Source organism: Panthera uncia (genome assembly GCF_023721935.1).
Source record: "Panthera uncia isolate 11264 chromosome B3 unlocalized genomic scaffold, Puncia_PCG_1.0 HiC_scaffold_1, whole genome shotgun sequence".
Classification (NCBI taxonomy): Eukaryota; Metazoa; Chordata; class Mammalia; order Carnivora; family Felidae; genus Panthera; species Panthera uncia.
The window spans coordinates 39,986,690-40,009,540 of NW_026057582.1; the positions used below are offsets into that span (position 1 = coordinate 39,986,690).

General features: G+C 37.7%; 1 protein-coding gene across 2 annotated transcripts in view; it reads right to left on the reverse strand.

Moving 5' to 3' along the window:
• Positions 1-22,851, reverse strand: part of JKAMP (JNK1/MAPK8 associated membrane protein) — a 29,753-nt gene that overhangs the window by 1,015 nt on the left and 5,887 nt on the right. For both annotated transcript variants that reach the window (XM_049612666.1, XM_049612665.1), the window contains exons 4-6: positions 16,840-17,046; positions 13,370-13,551; positions 8,817-8,893 (exon numbers count right to left, since the gene is read on the reverse strand). In XM_049612666.1, coding sequence (XP_049468623.1) covers positions 8,817-8,893; positions 13,370-13,551; positions 16,840-17,046 — 466 coding nt within the window. The remainder of the gene's footprint in view (positions 1-8,816; positions 8,894-13,369; positions 13,552-16,839; positions 17,047-22,851) is intronic.

Consider the following 22,851-nt stretch of genomic DNA (forward strand, 5'->3'; position numbering starts at 1 on the left):
CTCTGAAAATGACCCAAAGACTGGCAGAAGATTTTCCACAGTTAACTGTAGAGAGGAGGCCGCATCAACAAGGGTAAGAAGGGAGAGACTAACCATAAAGAGGAGGGACACCACAAGTCAAAGTGTCAGACCTCACACCAGGAACCCTAGGCACGGGGGTCCAGCACTGGGAGGACGAGTCCCCATAACGTTAGGCTTTGAAAAATAGTGGGCCTTCACTTTGCGAGTTTTTATAATTGGTGGCGCTTAGCTCCAAGAGCCCCAGAAGACAACAGAGAAACTGAGTAGTCCCAGCCATTAAAGAGCCGGCATAACCTGGCAGAGATACAGCATGGAAGCAACAGTTTGAAAAGCACCAGAGGTATCTGTGAAGGAGATTTAGAGATTTACTAATCTCAGAATGTACAATAGAAGCGCAGGGATCTTTAGGAAACTTCTCCAAGAACAAAAGAGCTGGCAAATGCCATTTCTCCCCACTCCTACACCCAGACACTTGCAGGAACCAGCAGAAGACTCTCCACCTGTCTTGCTAGCACCATGTCCCAACATACCCTGTGAGCAACCCCAGAGTGGCTCCTGCCCTGGGGAGAGGGGAAGGTAATCACACACATGAGTGTGCCCGCAGTCCAAACAGCCGAACCTTATAACCAAATGTGCAGAGGAAGGACCCTGCTGATCCATGCTAATGTAGCCTCAACAGACAGATTGGGAACAAGCCTCTGGTGGGACTGCCAGCCCCACCAACCAGTGAAAACCTCTCAGGAGACAAGGCAGGGAGAACGCCCCGGAGACAGGTGCAACTGCAGCCCCAAAAGACAGAATGGGGTCAGGCATCTGGTCTGACCGCTAGGACTGCCACACTACAGGCTCTCAGCGGCCCCGGACTGGCACTTTAAAAGCACACCCACCAAACCCTGCCTGGTGTGCCCCAAGCAGATGAAGTGGGGCCACTGCTGCTGACTGAAGGCAAACACAGCTCGGCCACAACGGTAGGACACATGTACCCACACAGGAGACACCCCTGAAGTGCCTGGTTCTGGTGACGAGGGTGCCATAGGGCACTACAGGACCTCTCCTTCAGAAGACCATGGCTTTCAAGATCAGGAGATATAGTGGACTAGAATCTAATACATGGAGGAAAAAAAATACACAAATGAGGAGACAGAGGAATATGTCCCAAATGAAACAGAGATAATATGCATGATGAACAACTCAAAGTAATATTCAGTGGACTTGAGAAAAGAGTGGAAGATCTCAGAGTCAGAGATGAAGAACTCAACCGGGATGAACAATACACAAGAGGGAATCAATAATTTAGAGGAGGCAGAAGAAGGATCCATGATTTGGAAGATGTATATAATGGATAGCAGCCAAGCTGAACAGCAACCAGGAAAAGATACACTAAAAAAGAATAGGTTAAGGGAACTCAATGATACCATCAAGCATAATAGTCACATTATAGGGATCCCAGAAGGAGGAGAGAGAGAGAAAAGGGGCAGAAAATTTGAAGAGATATTAGTTGAAAACTTCCCTAATGTGGGGAAGGAAACAGACAACCTAAGGAGGTCCACACCAAGAAACATAGTAATTAAAATGGCAAAAGTAGTGACAGAGATTTTTACAAGCAGCAAGAGAAAGGAAAGCAGGTACATATTTAAAAAACAACCCCATAAGCCCCATAAGTTTTTTCAGCAAAAACTCTGAAGGACTGAAGGGAATGGCATAATATATTCAAAGCGCTGAAAGGAAAAAAAACAAAACAAAACAAGAATACTTAGCAAAGTTACCATTCAGAATAGGAGGAGAGATAAAGGAGTGCATCACTGCTAAACCAGCCTTACAAGAAATATTCAGGGCAATTCTTTGAGTGGAAAGAAAAGGCCATAATCAGAAGAAAATTAGGAAAGGAAAAAAATGTCACAGATAAATGCAAACATATAATAAAAGATTAATCACATATAAAACCAGTATGGAAATTAAAGCACAAAAGCAGTAAAATCAATTGTATCTATAAGAATCAGTCAAGGGATAAAAAAATCAGGCAAGGGATTCATAAAAGGCTGTAAAGTATGATTATATACATAAAAGGGAGGGGGAGGGGAGTAAAAATTTAGTGCTTTTAGAATGGGCTCAAACTAAAGTCACTCACAACTTAATATAGACTGCTATACACATAAGGAGTTATATATGGACATAACAGTAACCACAAATCAAAAACCTATAATAGATACATAAATAGAAAGGACTCAAAGCATAACAGTAAAGCCATCAAACCACAAGGGCAGAGAAAGAAAAGGAGCAGAAAACTAGAAAGCAGTGAAAGTCAGAAAATGGCAATAATTACTTTGAGTATAAATGGACTAAATACTACAGTCAAAAGACACAGGGTCCGAGTGGATCAAAACAAAAACCTAAGTGCTGCCTTTAACAGACTTACTTCAGACTTAAAGATACATGCAGACTGAAAGTGAAGGGATGGAAAAAAACATTATGCAAATAGAGAAAAGAAAGCTGGAATAGCAATACTTATACCAGACAAAACAGACTTTAAAACAAAGTCTGTACCAAGAGACAAAAAAGGACACTACATAATAATAAAGAGAACAATCCAACAAGAGGATATAACAATTATAAATATCTATGCACCCAACAGGGAGCACCTAAACACATAAAGCAACTATTAACAGACACAAAGAAAGGTGACAGTAATCCACTAATAGTTAATTTCAACACTATACTTACATCAATGGATACAGCATCATTCAGACAGAAATCAGTAAGACCAGTGGCTTTTCATGACACATAAAACCAGATGGACCTACAGATATATTCAGAATATTCCTTCCAAAAACAATGGATTCCAAATTCTTTTCAAGTGCACATGGGACCTTCTCCAGAATGGATCACATGTCAGACTATAAAACAAGTCTCAATAAACTTAAAAAGATTAAAATCCTATCATGCATCTTTTCTAACCACAAAGGTATGAAACTAGAAATCAATCACAAGAAAAAAAATGTAGAAACACAAATACATGGAGGCTAAATAACATGCTACTAACAATGAATGGGTCAACCAAGACATCAAAGAGGAAATTAAAAAAATACATGAGACAAATGAAAACCACAATGGTTCAATATGTTTCATTCATATGTGGATCCTGAGAAACTTAACAGAAGACCACAGAGGAGGGGAAGGGGGAAAAAAAAGTTACAGAGAGGGAGGGAGGCAAACCATAAGAGACTCTTAAATACTGAGAACAAACTGAGGGTTGATGGGGAAAGGAGGGAGAGGGGAAAGTGGGTGATGGGCATTGAGGAGGGCACCTGTTGGGATGGGCATTGGGTGTTATATGGAAAACAATTTGACAATAAATTGTATTTAATAATGTAAGTAAGTAAAAAAAAAAAACCACAATGGTTCAAATCTTTGGGACATGGCAAAAGTTGTTCTAAGAGTGAACATTATAGCAACAGAGGGCTACCTCAAGAAGCAAGAAAAATTTCAAATAACCTTACTCCTAAACAAGCTACAAAAAGCCCATAGCCAGTAGAAGGAAGAAAATAATATAGAGCAGAAGTAAATAAAAGAGAGTTAAAAAAAACAAAACAAAACAAAACAACAGATCAGTGAAACCATGAGCTGGTTCTTTGAAGATCAACAAAATCGGTAAGCCAGATTCATCAAGAAAAGAGAGGTCTGAAATAAAACTAGAAAAGGAGGAGAAATGACTGATGCCACAGAAATACAAAGGATTATAAAAGATTATGAAAAATTATACACCAATAAATTGGACACCCTTGAAGAAGTGGATACATTCCTAGAAACATACCAGGTAACTGAATCAGGAAACTACTATCAATGAAATGGAATCAGTAATTGAAACACTCTCAACAAACTAAAGTCCAGGACCACATGGCATTACAGGTGAATTCTACCAAACATTAAAAGAAAAGTTAAGGGGTTGCCTGGGTGGCTCAGTTGATTGTCTGATTCAACTTCAGGTCAGGTCATATCTCAGGGCTGAGATCGAGCCCCACATCAGGCTCCGCGCTAAACATAGAACCTGCTGGGGATTCTCTGTCCCCCTTTCTCTCCCTGCCCCCAAAACTTGCACTCTCTAAATAAATAAACAAACAAACAAACAAACAAACAAACAAAAACTAAAGAAGAGTTAATACCCGTTCTTCTCAAACTATTCCAAAAAATAGGAAGGGAAGCTTCTCAATTCTGTGAGGCCAGCACTCTGATACCACAACCAGGGAAAGATACCACAAAAAGAGAAAACTACAGATATGTTACACATCTACATATTATAATTACTCAACAATTATCTCTGATGAACACAGACGCAAACATCCTCAACAAAATACTGGTAAACCAAATGTGACAATATACTAAAACAATTATTCTCTACAACCAAGTGGGTTTTCCAAGTTCAGTATTTGCAAATCAATCAACATGCAACATCACATTTATGAGAGAAGACATAAAAACCATAGGATCAGCTCAACAGATGCAAAACAGCATTATTTGTCAAAGCACAACATCCATTTGTGACAAAACCTCTCCACAAAATAGGTCTAGAGAGAACATACCTCAACATAGTGAAGGCCAAATATGAAAACCCCACAGCTTAAATCTTACTAAATGGTAAAAAACAGAGCTTTTCCTCTAAGATCCAGAACAAGACAAGGATGTTCACTCTCATCACTTTTATTCAACATACTACCAGAAGTCCAAGCTATAGCAATCACATAAGAAAAAATAAAAGGCATCCAAATTGGTAAGAAGTAAAACTTACACTATTTGCAGATGACATACAGTATAACCTTGGATTGTAACTTGTTCTGCGAGTGTTCCACAAGATGAGCAAACAGTTGCAATAAATTTGGACTTGATAAACAATCGATGTCTTGCAATACGAGAAGTGACAGTGAATGTCACATGATCACAACTGAGCCAATGGTTCTGGAAATTCACTTTGATATACAAGTAGTTTGGATTACAAGCATGTTTCTGGAAGGAATTATGCTCACAAACCAAGGTTTTACTGTATTATGTAGAAAACCATAAAGACCCACTGAAAACCTCCTAGAACTGATAAATGCATTCAGTGAAGTCGCTGGATACAAAATTAATAAACAGAAATCTGTTGCATTTCTATACACTAATAATGAAGTAGGAGAGTGAGAAATTAAAAAAACAAACCAAGGAAGTGAAAGACCTGTAGTCTGAAAATTATAAAACACTGATGAAAGAAACTGAGGGTGACACAAACAAATGGAAAAGAAATTCCATGCTAATGGATTAGAAGACCCAATATTGTTAAAATGTTTACAATGCCCAAAGAAATCTACAGATTTAATACAATCCCTATCAAAATAGCAACATTTTTATAGAACTAGAATAATTGTAAAATTTATATGGAACCAAAAAAACCCTTAAATAGCCAAAGCAACCTTGAGACAGAAAAACAAAGCTGGAGGTATGACAAGCCCAGATTTCAAGATATACTACAAAGCTACAGTATTCAAAACAGTATTGTACTGACACAGAAGGAGACACAGATCAGTGGAACAGAATCCCCTGAAATAAACCCCTGCACATATGGTAAAGTAATTTAGGACCATGAAGGCAAAAGTACACAATGGGGAAAAGACGGTCTATTCAATAGTGTTGTGAAAACTGTACACGTACATTCACAAAAATGAAGCGGGACCACTTTCTTACCCCATACACAAAAATACACTCAAAATGGATTAAAGACCTAAATGTGAGCCTTGAAACCATAAAGTTCCTAGAACAAAATAGGCAGTAATCTGACATTGGCTAAAGAAACATTTTCCTATATATGTCTCCTCAGGCAAGAGAAACAAAGTAAAAACAAAGTATTAGGACTACACCAGAATAAAAAGCTTTTACACAGTGAAGGAAATCATCAACAAAACTGAAAGGAAACCTAATGAAGGGGACAAGAGATTTGCAAGTGATATATCTGTAAGAAACAATCCGATTAAAAAATGGGCAGAGGACCTGAAGAGTTTTCGGAAAAAAATTTACAGATGGACAACAGACACATGCAAAGATGATCAACATCACTGATCATCTGGGAAATGCAAATTAAAACCACCAGGAGAAATCACCTTATGCCTGCCACAGTGGCTAACATCCAAGACATAAGAAATGACAAATATTGGCAAGGAGGTGGAGAAAAAGGACCCTTGTGTACCACTGGTAGGAATGCCAACTGGTACAGCCACTGTGGAAAATATGCAGGTTCTTCAAAAAATTAAAAATAGAATAACCAAATTCCACTACTGGGTATTTACCCAGAAAACAAAAACACTAATCTGAAAAGATATATATGCACCTCCACTTTTTTTTAAATTTTTTTCTTAATGTTTATTTTTGACAGAGAGAGCACGAGTCGGGGAGGGGCAGAGAGCGACGGAGACCCAGAATCTGAAGCAGGCTCCAGGCTCCGAGTTGTCAGCACAGAGCCTGACGCAGGGGCTTGAACTCACGGACTGTGAGATCATGACCTGAGCCGAAGTCGGACGCTCAACTGACTGAACCACCCAGACGCCCCATATGCACCTCCACGTTTATTGCAGAATTACAAAGCCAAGATATGGAAACAACCCAAATGTCCATGGATAAATGAATGGATAAAGATGTGGTATAGATGAACAATGGAACATTACTTAGTCATAAAAAAGAATGAGATCTTGCCATTTGCAACGACATGGATGGACCTAGGGTATAATGCTAAGTGAAGTAAACCACTGAGAGAAAGACAAATACCATACAATTTCACTCATATGTTAAGAAACAAAGGATAAAAAGGGACTGGAAGGAAAAAAATAGACTCAAATACAGAGAACAAACTGGTGGTTACCAGAGGGGAGGTGGGAGAAATAAAGGGGATTAAGAATACACTTATCTTGATGAGCACTGAGTAATGTATAGACTTGTTGAGTAATTATATTGTACACCTGAAACTAATAGAACACTGTATGTTAATACTTCAATAAAAATAAAATATATTGTTTCCACACAAAATCTCAGAATTATGCAATGTTTGACCTAAAAAGGACCTAAGAAATCACTCATTCTAGCTACTAGTTTACAGATGAGGAAACTGGAAACTGAGGCTTCCTATAGCCATGTAAGCACTCCCGGGACAGCACCAAGACAGGAGCCCATGTCTCTTAAGTTCTAGTCCACACCAGCATTCAACCCTGGAAACACTCCAGTTTCTTCTGATAGATAGGAACTAGAAGGGAATCCCATACTATGTGCCTGCTTCCTGCCCTGATCCACTGTAGCTGAGGGTTACAGGTGGGAAGTAGGAGGTACATACACCCAACTTCCTCAGTCTCTAGTATTCCTCGAGTCTGCTGCCTGCATAACAGAAATGACCTATGAACACTGTGATTTCCTTTCATCTTTAAAACAGTTCTATAATATGTAGAAATTGGAGGGACCAAGTTATTATAAAAGTAGTATCTGAAGGTGCTATTAAACATACTGAAATGTAATTTGCAGTAGGTTAGTTACCAACTTTCTCTTATTAAACAACTCATCAACTCATCTAGAATTAGATTTTCTTTTCCTGATTCACGTCCCTATTTCTGATTCATTATAGAGTCTAACTGAAGTACACAAACATTTTATACATGAGAGATTCCTGGGGCAGAGAAATAAGTTTCAAGCTGATTTAACTACCCACAGTAGTTGTAGATAATAAACAAAAATTTAAAGGCTTTATTTTATTGAAATAGCCAATCATTTCCTCCTTCAAGTCTTTCCCTAGAGTTGATAAAAGTGACAAAATGAATTTGTTTATCTTCTTTAAACACCTTGTAATGTTGATTAAAGATTACAAAGGAGAAATGGGGACAGAATACAAATGAAAACATTTGAATCACCATAAAAATATTCTGTGTATTTCCTCTATTATTCTACCTGAAAGCCATTCCCTCTCATTCTTTCGGTAACATAATAGAAAAAAGAGCAACAACAAGGACTCCAAAATAGGCTCTGAACTCTAGAACTTTTTTAAAGAAAGAATTAAGAGAAAGCACACATCTTATCGACTGCAGTACGCGGTTGAAGACAGTGCCCGGGCACTAGACTAGCAAGCAGGATGGACGAGAACTAAGACGCTTTACACTTTTATTCCTTTCAAGTTAAAGGAATAACTCAAAGAGTTCTTTCAAACAGTGGCCTTCCACCGAAACACTAAAAAGAGGCACAAAATGGAGGTCTCAAAACAGGAACAGTATCAAAACTAATGTGACTATTAATGTTCTTTCAAATCACCAAAATATTAGAGTGCGAAAGTAAACATCCATAATCAAGAAAATAAAACTGGGAACAAAATATAGAAGGGTATGGAATGTATATAATTATTGATGACTTAGTCATCATCATTATAAAATAAAATATAAAATTAATTCTACATACAATAAAGTATTTTATGTTTCCTTCAAAATAGTGTTAACAACTTTCAACATTTCAATAATTAAACATTTTCTATGTGGGTCAATTTTGTGAAATGATAGTTTTTTTTCTCCAAGATGCTGAATAGTTGAGCCTACTACTTCACTGACTTCCCAAGCATATACAGTGTAACATACAACCTTTTATAAACTGAACTAACCAGCTAATAGCTATTGAGTGCCATTCACCAAGGATTACAGGATTACAACAACAATCAGGAGTACTATTTATGTACTATTTTCCTATTCAGTTGTCAAATCTATTTAAAAAACAAACAACCTGTTAACAAAGGAAAAAAGGTTTCCTACCTCTATTTCAGAAGCCGACATGTACACAGCCAGAGTAACCAAAGATAATACTAATATAATGTATGGAAAGGCATAATCTGAAAAACAAACATGGGTATTATATTGAAAATTAAATATTTTGAATAAAACATCAAAAAAATTCAAACAGTATAATTCTCCCCATAGTTGAAAACTTTCTCAACCAGTCCCATGAGAGACTTAAGCCCTAATGCCCTAAAAGGGGTCAGCAAACTTTCTGAAAACAGCCAGAGAGTAAATATGTTTGGCTTTGCGGGCCATACAGTATCTGTCTCAATCACCCAAGTCCCTGTTACAGTGGGAAGCAGCCAGACAATACATAAATGCATGGGTGTGGCTATGTTCCAATAAAACTTTATAAACAACAAAACCCAAACTTCATATAATTTTAACATGTTAAGAATTAACTACTTTTTTTCCCGTACCATTTAAAAATGCAAAACTTGGGGCATCTGGGTGGCTCAGTCAGTTAGGCGTCCAACTCTCTGATTTCAGCTCAGGTCATGATCTCACAAAGTGAATGGTGAGATGGAGCCCCATGTCTGCACTGACAGCACAGAGCCTGCTTGGGAATTCTCTCTCTCCCTTTCTCTGCCCCTCTCCCCACCCCTCAAAATAAATAAAACATTAAAAAAATGTAAAACAATCCTTGGCCTAGCTTTGAAGACCCCTGCCTTAAGGCATCCACTGAATGTAAAGAATTAACTTCCATCCATGTATCTAGAAGGATACTAGTATGTACCAAACTTGACTTGGGAGGATTGAGAAAATACTCAAATAATTTTGTTTCATGATCCCGGTAGAGGACTCTGGTTGAGAAATGCTAAATATAACAGTTATTCAGTTTTAATTACTCTTTAGAAAAGTTCATGTATCAACAAACCTCAAAGGATAAATGGATCATCCAATATTCTTTTTCTTTTTTTTAATGTTTGTTTATTTTTGAGAGAGAGAGAGACAGAGCATGAGCAGTGGAGCAGTGGAGGGGCAGAGAGAGAGGGGGGGGGGGGGGGGGGGGGGGGGGGGGAGGGAGGGAGCCACAGAATCAGAAGCTAGCTCCAGGCTCCAAGCTGTCAGTACAGAGCACGACACGGGGCTTGAACTCACAAATTGTGAGATCATGACCTGAGCTGAAGTCAGACACTTAACCAACTGAGCCACCCAGGTGCCCCTCCAATATTCTTTATGTCAAAATTCTAGCTATTTCTACTTGAAGCAAATTTTTTTTCTTACAAAATACTATCTTTCTCTTAAAGTGTTTTCAATTTACAGCACACTAAAATGAGCAAATTGAGAAAAAGAAATCTTGAATTATTTTTCATATAATTATTTTAAAACAACTTCAATTTATGAAACCACTTATCATTTTACATTGCAATGGAACACGTCTAGAAGAATTTCAAACGTTAATTCAGAATGCAGAAGGCAGAAACTTGGAATAATCTATACAGGCCTGATTCCAACTTACTAAATAAGTACCTTTTTGACATTTAGAATATTTTAGTTTATAGACAGTGATAAGCATCCTCAACAAACAATTCATTTATAAATATTTATAAATAGCTAAACAATGTTGATAGTGATACAAATTTAGGACAGAGTAGTAAAAAGCCATCTAAGGTAAGAGGAAATTTCTAACAAGGCCTAAATTTGTGGGGAGTGGAGGGTGGTCTTGGGCTCAGGCATGGTTCTTACTCTAGGATATAAAATAATTTAAGATTTTGAGCAACTAGGCCGGGGGATGGGGGTGCCGAGAATCTACATTTTAGTTCCCCTGGTAGTTCAGATACAGATCACGCTTAAAAACGGGCTTCAATAATATTTCTAAGCAGGTAAAAGTGTGTCACAGGCCTCTAATGATTCCAGCGCCTCTCTCCCTAGACCCAAGTATTATCTCTTAAGCTACCTACCAGAGGATGCTTGCTGCTCTACTTTGCTCAGACTTCTGTTTCTCCTTGTTATGAACAGAAAGTTTGTGTCCCCCCCCCAATTCTCCTGTTGAAATCCTAACTCGCAACGTGAGGGTAGAGGTGGGGCCTTTGGGAGGTGATGGGGACATGAGGGCAGAGCCCTCGTGAATGGAATTAGTGCCCTCAAAACAGAGACCCCAGAGAGCTCCCTCCCCTCCTGCCACGGAGGACACAGTGGGCTCTTACCCAGACACCAAATCTGCTGGTGCCTTGCTCTTGGACTTCCCATTCTCCAGAACGAGGAGAAAAAGTTTCTGTCGTTTGCAAGCCACCTATAGTATTGTAACAGCCGTCTGAAACGACTAAGACACCCCCACAAAAAATTATCTATTTTTTTCATTATCATAAAATTATGACTTGGTATATAATGTCCTCTGTGACTAATCTCAGGAGCCTTCATGAATTTATATTTAGTGCAAGTGAACACTGACTCTTCTATCCTCACAATGAATGTGTTTTGAGCAGGGGCTTGTTAACAAAATGATCAGACACTCACTGTGAGAAAAAGCATTTTTCTTTAAAAAAAAAAAAAATAATGTTTATCTTTGAGAGAGAAAGAGACAGACTGCGAGTGGCAGAAGGGCAGAGATAGAGAGACACACAGAATCTGAAGGAGGCTCCAGGCTGTCAGCACAGAGCCCCACATGGGGCTCAAACCCATGAACAGTGAGATCATGAGCTGAGTTGAAATCCAATGCTCGACCAACTGAGCCACCCAGGTGCCCCAGAAAAGGCATTTTTCAATGTAGGCAGGTACAGTATATGAAGCAATGGTGTCTGGCAGTCTCCTGGGCTAACTTCCCAAACCCTGACTGACTTTCCACAGCTTTTTCCCCTTTTCTCCTCGTGTAACCAAGAGGTCCTACACAATAGCACCATCCATAGGTTAGGACACAGGGATTTGAAGGCTGACAATTCTTAAATCTTTCTAGCCTAGACAGCTCTCCCAAGTACCAGACTAGTATAATTACCTGTACTCTTGTGAATATTCCATGAACACCTACAACTGAATTCACTTCTCATCAACATATCTAATTTGCTTTTTCTAATATTCACCGTTGCTCTATTCACCAGTTACTAAGTCAGAAAGCTACTCTATGGGGGCACCTGGGTGGCTCAGTCAGTTGAGTGTCTGACTCTTGATTTCAGCTCAGGTCATGATCCCAGGGTCGTGGGATCAAGCCCTGCGTTGGGCTCTGCTGAACATGAGCCTGCTTAAGATTCTCTCTCTCAATCTCTCTCCCTCTGCCCCTCTCCCCAACTTGTGCACTCAAAAAAAAAAAAAAAAAAAAAAAAAAGCTATCTATCATATTCTCCTCGCGCTCTGTCACCCCTATGTTTAATCAGTTATGTAGTCTAGTTAAATCTATCTTTAAAGCAGCTCTCCATTCCCAGTGTTTCTCTGTGTTAGGTCAGACAGACTTGGCTAGCTGCAATAACCTCTTCACTGATCCCCCAGGTTCTCTTTCCCGACGAATCCATCCTCCACACTGTTACCAAGTTCTCTTTCCAAAATGCAAACCTAGGCATGTCACTCTTCTGCCTAAAATCCTTAAAGAGTAGGACCCTATTCTCTAGAGCAAGAATAGTGACCTCAAACCCCTATAGAGGCCACCCAGGCAAGTAAACAACTGAAGTGGGCCAAAACTAAAACAGGGAATGGTAAGAGCTAGAAGGAAATATACATTTTCAAATACTATGCAGGCCCAACGGAAACAATAGATCTGTAACTAGAATATGAGGGATAATAGACCCCTGACTAATCTCCAATTTCCTCTTCCCTTGGCCACACCTTCACAGTGCCTTCCTCATCTTGAACCAAATTCATCACCAAGCTACATAGTGATGCCCAGTCTTGCCTAGTTCTTTTAGGCCAGAAGCCTTGCCCTCTGTACCCTGGTGGGCTCCACAGAGAAGGTGGTATCTAACATCCCTGCAACATTCAATGTCACATATTCAGGTTAAGTGCTATACTGTGTTCTCTCAGCTACTTCTAGCTTTCCTAGTAGTATGTCAGTTCTTTAACACCAACTTCTTATTCTTCTTTTGAGTCACAGTTCAGTCTAAATAGTTGCTGAATAAATGAATAGCTATACTAAAGAGTATACTGAGGATTCTTTTATCGTACCCAAAAGGATTTCATAAAGGAACTCAGAAACCAAAGACGTAACTTTATGATAAGTAGTACATACTAGTGTGCGTGTGTGTGTGTGTGTACATATATATAAAATCAACAGTAATTTCCATGTATTATATACAAAAACCAGTTCTTTTTAATTTATACTCAGGTTTTTAAAGTATTCCTACTGAGGTTATAAGCCTCAGATACAAAGTATTCTCTAAATAGAAATCAGCTTTGATTAGCTTGATAATACCTATTCTATTCTAAGAAACCCATTTTTATTTTTTTATAAGACTTATTACATGTTTTAGCAAAAATACATTTATTTTCAGGGATTATAAAAGCTATTTTAAAGAAAAAGATACAAAATTATACTTAGAGAAAACACTGTTTATCACATATAAAAATTAATATATTTCACTGACTTGACCCATCAAACTTACATAAAAGGCCTCCACCAACTGCCTGAAGCACAGTTAAAATCGGGAAGAAGTAAAGTGCAGCATAAATACTTTTAAATCGATCAGACTTTCCTAAGCCACAGGCGATCTTCTTTACCAGAAGGGGTCGGAGCAGCATCATCAATACCAAGCAGAATGCATAATAGATGAATACGATGGTGTATCTGTGAAATAAAACATGGAATTGTGACACCAAAAATGTATCTATTACTGATCAATTTAAAATCGAAGATGCTAAAAAAGGTTTAAAAAGTGCGTTAAGTCAACCTATTGAATATTCAGACTAGGGGAGGGTTGGCCAAAAAGACTCACACACTGCTGGAAAGTGTGTGCTGCTTCCTTTCCAACGGGCAGTTTAGAAACATGGATCAAAAATTCCAAAAATGTTTACATTCTGTGATTCAGCACTTTTACTTGCAGAAACTCATCCAAGGAAAACAATCAGGGACTGTTCACAAACTTTACAAACAAGGATTTTTATTGAATCATGTAATAAGGAAAATTCAGGAAGAAAATACATATTCAACATTAGGAAATTAAATTTTAAAGTATATTCATGTTGGAATAGCACGTAGCCATTAAAAATCAGGTTATGGAAGAAATACTAAGGACAAAAGCAACTGTGCCTAAAACATGAAGTGACAAGAAAAGGTTACAAAAACCATGTGTATAGTTTCACCTTAATATCCTTTAAAAAACATACACACATAAAAAAACAAAAAATAAATAAAAATAAAAATAAATAAATAAAATAAATAAATAAAAAACATATACACACATTCATAATGAAACTGGAAAGACAACTTTTTTAACAGTGGTCATCTGAAGAAACGGAACTACATATTATTTTACTTTTGTATGCTTTTTCTGTTTTTCAAATGTATTACCATGTAGTTTTATATCAAGAAAAATGTAAAAATATCTATCTATATCACCAGGCCATAGTTTGTAGCTCTTTATTTTGAATAATGGGATTTCTATGCACATAGTTCTAACCTCCTGTTCGTGAAGACTTTCAGATCATTTTTTACTATCTGAATACCCAAACCCCTCCCTACGCAGGGGCGAGTCACAGGAAGCACAGGAGCCTTCAGAACACAGACCACAAGCCTCCTCTCCACACAGCATAATCATACTGCATCCCTGTGCTCCCATGACAGTTTTAGGTTCAGCCCAGCTGCCCTAATTGCAACACATTATTATATGACCTCCTTGGATGAGGAGTTTTGTCTTGTTAGGCTACACCCTACCAACACATCAAAACAAAATAAAATCTGTCTCTTCCTGCAACTTGTAGTTCCTCAAAAGTGCCAAAAAGACGATTATTTTAATCAGAAGAAAACTACCATGAGTCACTCTCCTAATGAATCAGGAAACCAGTCTCTGGAAGCAGACACCTGTATCCCACCCTGTATCCCACTCCCTACCTTCCACCTGCCCCCACCCCACCTTCAGCCATGTCTCCTATATATGGGGATAGGATGAATCTGACAAGCTAATTTCTGTTACAACAGTATTTATTGCTCATTTTCAGTAACTCATAAATAAGGTTTTAGCAATGTAAACATTTTTTACAGTAAGTTTCTAATAATAGAAATTTGCATGCTTTTCCATGTCTCATCTAATCAAGTTCCTCTCAAAACTGTAACTATCAGTAAAGTATCTGGGCATTTTTCAGTTTGTATGGAACTAGCTTATATATACCACCAATGGAGAAAACAGCCTCCATTAGTCAATGTAACAGTGTTCCAAAAGGTTTCTGATAATTTTGTACCATTTTGTTGACTCACAAAAGAAAAAAATTATTATAACTTTTGGTAGTCCTGCAGCTTTTTGTTTTTATTTTTCAGTAATCTCCACACCCAATGTGGGGCTTGAACTCACAACCCTGAGATCAAGAGTCGCACACTCTTCTGACTGAGCCAGCCAGGAGCCCCGGGTAGTCCTGCTGCTTTTTGAAATGTTCAGCCCCGGTCTGGTCATCTAGCTACATTTAAATGCCTATGTGAAGTAAAAAATATGTATAAACCCAACGTTAATATAAAATCTTCTTGTAATTTCAAAAACCACTGTTTTGTATGATTGCTACAATAACACAGGCCACTGCACAGTGACTATTGGTAAAGCTACTGAGAAAAAGAATCTACTTAATTCAAAGATGGTGAACAGATGGAAAATGTCATCATCAGTGAAGTTGTGTGAGGATGTGGCTGTTAAGGCTGCAGAATGAGGGCCGAGAGCACCTACTTGCCATTTCTATTTTTTGACTCTCCTACTATGTGCTTTACAGATATAAAAAACACTATATATGTGACCAGCAGTAAATGAGTCTGATTTTGTTTTAAATAAGATGGTTATATGTATATCTGATGCACTTATTAAGCTTTCTAAAGAGCAGGTTAAGTTCTGCAGTCCCCAGAAGAGTATATGAGAAGAGATGAATCAAAGCTGAGAGTTACAGCTCTATGAAAGCAACAAAGAACACATTATCAGTGTTTTATATGCAGTCTTATATATAAATTACATGTACATAAAGAGACAGAGACAGTATATATATATTCTTATCCCTGTATCTAGAACTTATGTTTTTTTTAATGACCTTTTCCACACATGTGCATGGCTATTTTCCACACTTAGTACTCTTAAGAACCTACACAAAAAGGACTATTTTCTTGAGCATATTATGTAATGGTAACTTGCTACAACTATGAGAATATGAACACCAGACTGTTATATTAGAGCTTTACCACGAAAAACACATCAAAATGAACACAAAGAGAAATTCTAAAAGCAAAGTAGTCTGGGCTAATATAGTCTTCTGAATTTGGTATTTTTAAAACAAAATATTCTCATGGAAATTACAAACATCTGTTTCAGAAAAAAAAAATAAAACATTAACTCCAGCACTCTCCTAATGCCGGCTACTATTTTATTAAGTGCTTCCTGTACGTAAGGCACTGCACGTGGTATCTGATACGTGTAGATTTATTTAATCCTCCCAATCACCTTATAACATTATTCCCATTTCTACCAATGGGAAAACTGAGGTTACAAGAGGCTCTTAACATGGTCACGTTACCACAGCAGCTCGGGATTCACACTCAAGCCTGTTTTTAGCTCTGGAACCCATACTCTCTCCTCTATGTCAGATATTGCTTCTCTGCTGCATATCCTAAAGGTCTTCCTAAGAATTCTTTTTAAAGAAACATCTAGGCTTATTTTAGAAATGGTTTACACACTTCAACACCAACTACAAAAATACTTTGACTTGTATTATACTAAGATGTATTTCTGTTTCCTTCTAACAGACTATGTATCCCTAAGAGAAGAAAATCATTTCTGTATATCTCCTCCAGTGCCTAGAAGCCATTTTTCGATGCTCAATCTGTTGAACTGAATACAATCTATAATTATCATTTTTAAAATGATCTTAAGTCTATATAAATACTCACAGCGGGTAGACAGCTTCATGAGTACAGTGCACTGTGGTAACGTAATCAGGACTTGGGTTGTAAAGCATTGTGTACCAATCAGAAAGCATCAGTACTCGACACGAACGGATATAAAGAACACCAACTGGATCGCTCACAAGTAAGGTGATAATAGCTGCCATACTGCATTCAAATAATGCAGTGATGTGCTGGAAAAGGGCACTGGAACTAATAAAACGAAAGAAGCACAATTACCAGAAAATTTTCAGTATTTAAATGGCTTTTAAGAACACCCGTATGTTTCAAAATACAGATTCTAAAAGGAAATTTTAACTGATAAATCCTGAAACGAAAATATCTTCTAAACAGGTAAGAAAAGTCGAACATGAGAACCACTTGAGAAGAATTTAACCTTCTTTACTGAAAAGAAATCATCATCTCAGATAACACTGTGCCAGGATTATCTAAATGTATATAGAAAAGCAGAAATTAGATCTTCCTTTATATTCAGTATATTGCCAAACTATTATTAAAAATGTCTTAGTTATCTATGCATCATTTTAAATTATCTTAAATATAAAAAGCACACAAAAGATTATACATAATATATATTAGTTATAAAGTATAATAAACATTATAAGCTCATAATTTAACCCAGTAATTAGAACATTAACAGCTTCTATTTACCTCTGTTCCTTCCCCAATTCCCACTCCTGGCTCTCCCCCAAGAGGTAACCATCATACTAAATTCTCTTTATCACTTTTTTTGAAGTTTTTATTCCAACTAGATTATGCTTCAAACCCTCTGTCTAGTTTTGCTTATTTTTAAATACTACAAAGTGATATGTCTTTTGAGGTGTTTTTTTTTTCCCATTCAAAATAACATTTCCAAGATTCATCCATGGCATTGCTTATAGATGTTCAGTCATTTTACTTTTTTTAATGTTTATTTTTTAGAGAGAGAGAGAGAGAGTGTGAGTGGGGGAGGAGCTGAGAGACAGAGGGAGACACAGAATTTGAAACAGGCTCCAGGCTCTGAGCTGTGAGCACAGAGCCCAACGTGGGGGCTCAAACTTGGGAACAGTGAGATCATGACCAAGGCTGAACTCGGACACTCAACTGACTGAGCCATCCAGGTGCCCCTGAAGTTCAGTCATTTTCACTGCTTTATGCATTTTCACTACTGTGCACATTCCACTGTTCATCCATTTGTTTTAGTCAAATATGTTGCAAATGTCTTCCTCTCAGTTTAGGAGCTGAATTTTCACTTTACTGTGGTATCTTTACGAACAGATGTTCTAAATTTTGATATAATTGGCTTTAATAATTTTTAACATTCTGGTTAGCATTTTCATGTTCTGAGAAATCCTCACTCTGAGACAAATTATCCTATACTTTCTTCTAAAAGTTTGAAGGTTTTGCTTTCACATTTAAATCTGTGACTCACCTAGATTTCTGTATATAATATATATATATATAAATATATATATAAATATATGTAAATATATAAAAAAATATATATAAATATATATAAATATATAAATATATATAAATATATGTAAATATATATATAAATATATAAATATATATATATAAATATATATATAAATATATATAAATATATGGTAATTTATGGTAATTATATATGGTAATATATATTAAATTTTATATGGTAACATATATTAAAAATATATGGTAATATATATATGGTAAATTAGATTTTCCCACTTGGATATCCAATGGTCCCAGGAGTAGCCTTTTATTGAGTAGTTTACCCTACACCCCACCCCGCCCTAACTGCCATGCCACTTCTGCCATACAAGTTTCATATATATCTGGACTGTTTTTAGGCTATTTTGTTCCTATGGTCCATTTATCCCCGAGGCAAGAGAATATGACAATAATTCTTGATATTACATATGTTCTTCTACTTCTTCAGTGGTCTTGGCCATTCTTGGGCTTTTGCACTTCCATATAGATTTTAGAATTAGCTTGTCAGGGACCACCATAGGAGTCCAATGTAGCTTAGCTACCTTGATCTTAGCAGTCTCACAATACTATGGTACTATACGTGAACTATAGGGAGATCATTGATCCTGTATATTTCTCTTACAGCCGGCTTCTTTACTAAGTAAACTCTCTTATTTCTATTAACTATTCTACAGATGCTTTTGAGTTTTCTATCTGAACAATATTTCAGTTATCTATCACTACACAGCAATCTATCCCAACACTTCTTTGCTTAAAACCAACACCACTGGTTATCTCTCGCCAGTTTGTGGTCTGGGCACACCTGAGCAGTCCTTTCTGTTCCATGTGATACCAATTGGGATGTACTCATCTAGAGCCTTGACCGGGTTGCATAGTTCAAAATGACGAACTCAAATGGCCGGAGTAGATGCTAGCTGCCAGCTGTGAGCGCAAAGCTGGCTGCTGACCAGAGCACCAGTGTCCTCTTATCTTTGGTGTTCTGCGGTTTAATTATAATGTGGATAGGTATGAATTTCTTACTTATTCTGCTTGGAATGTGTTTTGCTTCCCCAGAAGCAATTCTGCAAATCTGTTTTTCACTATTTCTATAAAACCTAAAGCTAATAGATATTTAAATACTGGCTTTCCTTCATTTTCTCTATTTTTTCTGAAGACTCTGATTAGAAACTATGCAGAGTTAATAAAACCTTTTCCCCCCTGTACACAAGACTGACCTTCACTTAACTCTACCTCTGTTCCTCTGAAAGCCTGATAAAGGTAGAATGTCAACTTTACTGCTAGGTTACATTACTTAGGATACACACAACCTCTTCACTGGCAAACTACATCTGAACTGGAGAGAACTATAAATGAGCAATAAATACATGATGGGGACACCACAGTCTGGCTCTCTTGAGTTTAGCAATTCCCATAATTGGGATGTCCCTTACAGGACTCTGGAAACCATACTTATGGTCATGTTACAGAAAGACTTGCTCCTTTAAGGCATAATACTTTAAGCTTGGACTCCTACAACCACTCGATGTGGATTTTAACTTCCTACAGCTGAGCTCAATTGCTTCAAAAGCTGACACTGCCCTGGGGGCAAGCTGTTCCTTCTGGGTCCACTGGTGCTTGCTTGGTATGACCTCAAAACATTAAGTCTGAATGTTTAATTGAGCCTAGGTGGATTCCCGGCAGGTATTACAGACATATGTTATAGCTTCTCATTCTATGCTCCATTTCTCTTAATATGTTTCATATTTTCTATATCCTTTTCTTTCAGCACTATATTGTTATTCCTTTAGACATACCAATTTCCTAATTCACTAATTCTATCTTCAACTGATCGACCTATCATTTTTCAAATTTCATTTCTAGAAGTTCCTTTTGTTTTTAAAACAAATCTGTTTATTCATTCCCAACAATCTCTTGTTGACTCTTGGAGATCTTTGGCACTGCATCCTTTATTTCTTTAACACTGTAAAGATAGCAGTTTTATACTGTATAGTCCTAAGTCCATTATCTGCAGTCCTTTGGAAGCATAACTATATTGTTTGTTATGTCTACCAACTCTCAGGCATAAAGCTTATTTGTTTACCATGCAATACGAGGTCATTAATAGATATTAATGAACAAGAATCTTATGGACCTAAACTGAGAATGGGGAAGATTCCTAGCAAAAAGGATTTGCTGTTTTTGCCAGAAGCATGCCCGTCACTACTGGGCTTCAGCCTCTTGAGAGTCTAGGCTTAGCACTGGCTACCTCAGATTCAGTATCTGCAGCTATCAGCAGTTAATCTCAGGCAGCTCTCCCATCCTTTCAGTCAGCTTTGTTACTCTGGCCCCCGCTTAGAATGGGTTGGTTTGTTTTCTAAAAGAATTCTTGGAGATCTCCCCTGCTTCCAGTGAGACCAGCAATGTCTTGAATAGTACACCTTTTTCAAATTTTAGTTATTTCCTGCAGAAGGGTCACTTGGAGCCCCTTATTACTCCATATTGTTGGAAGCTGAACTCTTACGTGATTTTACACATAGGGAAACAATGAATACGTAAACATCTACAATTTCATTTTATATAATCCCATATTTTGCTTCCTTATAGAATTCGTATTTTTAGAGGCAACATCCCAATCTCATCATTTCTTGCTATTACTTTATTTTTTAATGTTTATTTATTTTGAGAGGAAGAGAGAAAGTGTGCACAAGTTAGGGAGAGGCAGAGACAAAAGGAAAGAATACCAAGCAAGCTCCATGCGGATAGCAAGCCTGATGCAGGGCTCGATCTCACACACTGTGAGACCATGACCTGAGCCGAAATCAAGGGTTGGATGCATAACCAACTGAGCCCCCCAACTTGCTATCATTTAGTAACTTCTTCCCATCATGCTCCCTTTTCAATCTTTCTGCAGCCAACCACATGATCTTTACAAAATTAAATCTGATTCTAAAACTCCCCTTATTAGACTATTCAAGGAGTCCCATCTGTCTTTCAGGAAAAATACTCTTTACCAGCATTATCTTCCACACCTCCTGGCCATGCTACATGCCTTTTTCCTCAAGCCTCCACACATCTGGGCAGGCTTCACTCACCTGTCTGGCAAGCTGTGTATCCTTCAAGATCAGCTCTGGCATTATTCCCAGGTCTTATATTTCCTAGGACTCCTGAAGCCCCACATCTCTTTATGTCCTGGTCTCATTTAGTCCCTACTTTTTCGCAGGATCCTCACCTCTCATTTCTTGATTATACTGTGCTCTTTCTTGCCTCTATCCTTTTGCATATGTTTTTCCTGCTGTGTGATAGACTCTTTCTTCAATTTCTCTATCAAAAACTACTCACTTTTCAAAGTCCAGCTTGAAGTCAGTTTTTTCTTGTGTGACACCACCCTATTCTCAGAATCAAAATTAACTTCTTTCTTCTTCACGCCAACCTTAAAACTGTGCACATACCTCCATTACACAAACTCACAAAAACTGTCCCGGCTTATCTATCTCATCCACTGGACTATGAGCATCTACATTTTAATCATCTCAGAATCTCACAACCCAGCATATCATTGGGCACATTGAAAACATCCCTAGCGATGCTGAATGAATACATTCTAAAAGTTACAAATTCTATAAAAAATTACATAAGGAGCACAACTTCTGACTGTACTACATAAAAATATGCAATTCTGCTGACCTTTGCTCTGGCCTTAAAGAAAAATAAATTTAATACTAAACTCTGGGGAAAACAAGGTTACCACAAAGGAAAGCTGCTAGGAGAGTCTGGCCCATGCATTCTCAATGGGTGACTTCACACCTAAGAGGTCAAGAGTCGGGTCTTGGGGATAAAATAATCTTACATTTGTTATATATATAAAGCACATATATGCATACATGACATAAATAAACAGTTTATCTATGATATTAAAGTTTCATGGGGGTAGGTGGAATTAAGAAAAAGAATATCCAAATAGGCTCTTTACTTAAAGAAATGACAATGAATAAAAGGTCTAGCCTCACACAGCTGGGCCTCTGCTTCCTTTCCTGAGGGCAACATCTCAGGACAATGCAAGACATGGCTCTTGTGTTCTTTGCAGCCTATTTCCTTTCCGGCAAAGCACACCCAAGTTATGCGAATTCCTTTTTAAACCCACCTCCTTTCTTCCCCAAGCACTAATCACTCCTCCGCTCTACCCTCAAACCAAACCCCACCCTCTGCTCCATGACTCTCCCTCTAAACATACGTGCTGTTTCAATTCAAATACATTTGGTGAGGTGCATCTCTACACCCTCTCTTCCACCCTCTCTACACCCTCTCTTCTGTGTTTGTGGCTAATAAGTTCCAGCCAACTAGCTGAGCAATCATTCCATTTCAGCTTTCAGTTGATCCCATCTCCTTTCTCACCCTCATCTCTCAACGTTCTATAACAGAAATTAAAAGCAAGATGAGAGCTATGTTTTCAAAAACCTTTTTACACAGCCATCGGAAAAAGAATGAATGCTTTTCCAAATATATAAATAATCACCCTGGATTTATTAGGAGAGATCCAGAAAACTATTAATTCTATTTCCACTG